Source organism: Sus scrofa, chromosome 15 (assembly GCF_000003025.6).
Source record: "Sus scrofa isolate TJ Tabasco breed Duroc chromosome 15, Sscrofa11.1, whole genome shotgun sequence".
NCBI classification, from domain to species: Eukaryota; Metazoa; Chordata; class Mammalia; order Artiodactyla; family Suidae; genus Sus; species Sus scrofa.
The window spans coordinates 132,974,640-132,979,582 of NC_010457.5; the positions used below are offsets into that span (position 1 = coordinate 132,974,640).

Sequence of the window (4,943 nt, forward strand, 5' to 3'; positions counted from 1 at the left end):
TGTGCTTCCAACCTCACCTGCCTCAGTACCCAGAACCAATCAGGCCAAAGCTGACTCTCGGCAAATACTTAATAGATGGGGTGAGCGGAGGAGTGATGGTTCTCCAGGGAGGCTTGGTGAGCAGGGGTTGGGAGCCGCCCCGTCAGGACCTTGGAACTATTGTTCAGGCAAAGGGCACCTGCCCTCCAATCCTCACCCTGCCCTGGGGAGACAGCTGGGACCATCTTGTGATGGGAACACACCTGCCACCTCCCGTCAGGCAATAAGGCTTAAAGTCAGAGAACAGGGCCAGGGGCAGGGTGTGGCTACCTGGTACTCTGGGAGGGACATGGGACTTTTTACAGCAGGGACAAAGTCCTCCCCTGATTTCAGCGTAGGCAGCCTGTACGGAGCTGATACCTTGGTCTCCCAGCCTTGCTCCAGGTCCGGCCTCCTGAGGGTCCCGGCCCTCCGCCCCACTGCACAGGATGCAGGGCGGCTGGGTGCTGCTGCTGCTGGGCCTGCGGCTGCCGCTCTCCCTTGGCTTCATCCCAGGTAACGAGGCACCTCCCTGCCGGCCCCCCACCCCCACCCCCTCACAGGGCGCTGCCCCAAGGCTGACCCGGCCTGCACTCTCCCCTTGGCCAGTTGAGGAGGAAGACCCAGCCTTCTGGAACCGCCAGGCAGCCCAGGCCCTGGATGTTGCCAAGAAGCTGCAACCCATCCAGACGGCGGCCAAGAACCTCATTCTCTTTCTGGGGGATGGTGAGTGGGCCAGGCCTGTCCAGCCCCTGGGGCCCCCACAGCCCTGGCACCCAAGGCTGCCTGCAGACCCAGGCCAGCCCGGGGGACTCAGGCCTAACACGGTGTGTACCTTCAGGGATGGGGGTGCCCACGGTGACAGCCACTCGGATCCTAAAGGGGCAGATGAATGGCAAGCCGGGACCTGAGACGCCCCTGGCCATGGACCGATTCCCGTACCTGGCTCTGTCCAAGGTAAGGCTGGGTGCCCCTGGGTGGGTGTGGGACCAGGAGCCAGGGCAGAAGGGAAGAGCCCAGGAGTGCTCTGAGGTGGGGCCTGGGGGCCGCGAGGAGGGACCTAGGGTCTGGGCGTCAACCGCAGACAGAGCTGAAAGTGTCTCTGCTCCCAGACATACAACGTGGACAGACAGGTGCCAGACAGCGCAGGCACGGCCACCGCCTACCTCTGCGGGGTCAAGGCCAACTACCAGACCATCGGTTTAAGCGCGGCCGCCCGCTATAACCAGTGCAACACGACCCAGGGCAATGAGGTCATCTCCGTGATGAACCGGGCCAAGAAAGCAGGTGAGTCTGGGGTCGGGTTGATGGGCAGGGGCGGGCTTGGACCTGAGTGGCCCACCCTGACCTCTGCCACCCTCAGGGAAGTCGGTGGGAGTGGTGACCACCACGAGGGTGCAGCATGCCTCGCCGGCTGGTACCTATGCACACACGGTGAACAGAAATTGGTACTCCGATGTCAACTTGCCTGCCGAGGCACAGGCACAGGGCTGCCAGGACATCGCCACTCAGCTCGTCTACAACATGGACATCGATGTGAGGCGGGCGGGGCTGCGCGGAGGGGGCGGGGCTGCGCGGAGGGGCGGGGCTGTGCGGAGGGGGCGGGGCTGCGCGGAGGTGGGCAACCCACCCCCGACACAGTCCCAGGCCACCCCCAGTCCCGGGGCTTGGCAGGGTCTCTGTGGGTCTGGGGTGGGGGTGGGGGGCCTGTGCAGAAGGTGCAGGAGGGGGCAGGCCCTTCCCACGGACCTGCTGGGCAGAGCCAGGGGCTGTCTGAGGAGGGAGCAAAGGGCCAGCCGGGCCCAAGCCCACCCCCCCATCTCTGGCTCCAGGTGATCCTGGGTGGAGGCCGCAAGTACATGTTTCCAGAGGGGACCCCGGACCCTGAATACCCAGACGATGCCAGTCAGAACGGAGTTCGGAAGGACAAGCGGAACCTGGTACAGGAGTGGCAGGACAAGTACCAGGTGACGGGGGCTCAGGGGTGCAGGGGGCACAGCAGGGCAGGGCTGCAGGGTGTTGGGCTGCGGGCTGAGGCCTGGCTCTGCCCCCTCCAGGGAGCCCGGTATGTGTGGAACCGCAGGACATTCCTTCAGGCCGCCCAGGACCCCAGCGTAACACACCTCATGGGTAAAGACCCCCCACCCCAACTGGTGCCCCTGCCTCCTGGTGGTCAGACAGCCAAGCGTGTGCACAAACGTGGGTGCCACCGGCCATTTCCATCCCCAGCTTCTTCTTCTTCTTCTTTTTTTTTTTTGTCTTTTTGCCATTTCTTGTGCCACTTCCCGCAGCATATGGAGGTTCCCAGGCTAGGGGTCCAATCGGAGCTATAGCCACCGACCTACACCAAAGCCACAGCAACACGGGATCTGAGCCGCGTCTGTGACCTACACCACAGCTCACGGCAACGCCGGATCCTTAACCTACTGAGCAAGGGCAGGGATTGAACCCGCAACCTCATGGTTCCTAGTCAGATTCGCTAACCCACTGAGCCACGACGGGAACTCCCATCCCCAGCTTCTGGTCACCTCTGGTCCCCATCCCGTAGGCCTCTTTGAGCCGGCAGACATGAAATTTGAGGCCGAGCGAGACGTCAGCATGGACCCCTCCTTGGAGGAGATGACAGAGATGGCCCTGCAGATGCTGAGCAGGAACCCCCGTGGCTTCTACCTCTTCGTGGAGGGTGAGTGGCGGCCCCTCGCCAAGCACAGGAGGGAGGGGGGCTGTCAGGGAGGGGGTGGCTGCACCCGTGTCCACGTGACCTTCCCGCAGGAGGCCGCATTGACCACGGACACCACGAGGGCATAGCCTACATGGCTCTGACCGAGAGTGTCATGTTTGACACCGCCATCGACAAGGCTGGCCAGCTCACTAGCGAAAAGGACACACTTATCCTGGTCACGGCCGACCACTCTCATGTCTTCTCTTTTGGTGGCTACACATTGCGTGGAAGCTCCGTTTTTGGTAAGACCAGGGAGAGGGCAGGCACTGTTTCCTAAGTTATAAGTCAAAAATCAAGCCAGTTTCCTCATCTGAGGATTAAGTCGATGAACTAGTCAAGAAGTCCTGGCTTGGAGTTGCCATAGTGGTGCAGTGGAAATGAATCCAACTAGGAACCATGAAGTTCTGGGTTTGATCCCTGGCCTCACTCAGTGGGTTAAGGATCCAGCATTGCTGTGAGATGCAGTCTAGGTGGCAGACGTGGCTCAGATCCTGCCTTGCTGTGGCTGTGACATTGGCCAGTGGCTACAGGTCCGATTCCAACCCTAGCCTGGGAACCTCCATATGCTGCATGTGCTGCCCTATAAAGCAAAAAAAAAAAAAAAGTCCTGGGCTCAGCACACAGGAGGTGGCCACAGACTGCTCAGTGTGATCCCTGGATCTTCTCCCTCAGGCCTGGCCCCCAGCAAGGCCTTGGATCTCAAGCCATATACCTCCATCCTTTATGGCAACGGCCCGGGCTATGCTCTGAATGGAAGCTCAAGACCCAGCGTCACTGGGAGCGAGATTAGTAAGTGCAGCGGTGGGTGGCTGTCGGGGTTGGGGGAACTGGGTTAAGAACTCGGGGAAGGAGGAAGCTACCTCCCAGGCCGCCCTGAACCCCCACCCTCTGGCCAGGCGACCGCATGTACCGGCAGCAGGCGGCCGTGCCCCTGGAAAGCGAGACCCACGGCGGCGAGGATGTGGCGGTGTTCGCGCGCGGCCCGCAGGCGCACCTGGTGCACGGCGTGCAAGAGCAGAGCTTCGTGGCGCACGTGATGGCCTTCGCCGCCTGCCTGGAGCCCTACACCGACTGCAACTTACGGCCGCCAGAAGGTCTTTCCAACGCCGCACACCCCAGGCCGGTGGCCTGCCCACCTTCGCTGCTGCTGCTGCTGGCGGGGGCACTGCTGCTGCTGCTGATGCCCGCCCTGCACTGACCCCACCCATCCCAGGCCAAGGCGGCTCCTGCTCCCCTGCCCGGAAGCCACCAGCTCAAGCCCCACCTGGGCTGCCACCTCAAGTCCCCACCCCGCAGTCCCATCTCAGCTGCCACTCTCAGAACCCCCATCCAGGACTCTCAGCCAGACTTTGCCCTCTCAACAATAAAGGAACCTCAGGATCCTCGACAGACCTGGCACCCTGGAGGCTGAGGCTATGATCTTCCTGTGCCACCCATAGTCCTCCTGCCCTTTCCCCAACGTAGTGGCCCAGGATCTTGTGCTGTGTCACCTTGGACCCCAGGAAAGGTGGGGGCTCAGACCAACCAGTGTCTCCTCACCACCTGTAGCCCTGCCTGAGGACCAGGCAGGCATCATCCCAGAGGCATCCCCAGGACCTGCCAGGATCTGAGCCTCACCTTTCCTGGAGACCGGAGGAGGTGGGGGCACCTGGAGGGCGGGGCTTCCTGTCGACCAGGAAGGGACTCCGGAAGCACCTTGCTGGCAGAGGAGGCTGCTGGGGTCAGGACACCCAGGAGGCCTTTGACGCAAGAGGCCTCAGCTGCCCCCCCAGGAACCCAGAGGGACCATTCCAGAGAGGAGGTGGCGACACAGAAAGGAGAAGAGACCTGTCCTAAGTCCCTCAGCCACTGTGGTGGTGGCCCCCCCAGTGCCCATTCCAGGCTGGGAGATCCAGGGAGCAGCCAGGCAGGCTGAGGGTCAGGGCAGGTCCCCTCCCTCCTGAGCGGGACAGAGCAGTTGTCAAATAAATGGTTGTACAGTGCGATGGCGGTAGTGATGTGTTCTAGAAAGAAAAATCATGAGTGCGTGGGGGCGGGGAAAACCGGGCTCGGGTCAGGGAGGGGCCGCCTGGGGAGCAGACAGTTGGGCAAAGACGAAAGAAGTGAGGGCTTGAGCAAAGCAGGAGGAAAAGGGGTGCAGGGCCCCTGGGGCCGCAGTCAGCAGCTCAGGTGAGTCCGGAGCTGGATCAGAGCCGAGGGTGGG

General features: G+C 62.3%; 1 protein-coding gene across 1 annotated transcript; it reads left to right on the forward strand.

The window, feature by feature from the left end:
* On the forward strand, nucleotides 213-4,722 carry LOC100522404 (intestinal-type alkaline phosphatase-like). Its single transcript, XM_003133729.4, has 11 exons — nucleotides 213-534; nucleotides 628-744; nucleotides 860-975; nucleotides 1,131-1,305; nucleotides 1,382-1,554; nucleotides 1,851-1,985; nucleotides 2,076-2,148; nucleotides 2,567-2,701; nucleotides 2,791-2,982; nucleotides 3,413-3,529; nucleotides 3,637-4,722. Exons 1-11 carry the CDS (start codon nucleotides 468-470, stop codon nucleotides 3,936-3,938), a joined length of 1,602 nt encoding a protein of 533 aa, XP_003133777.1. The 5' UTR covers nucleotides 213-467; the 3' UTR covers nucleotides 3,939-4,722.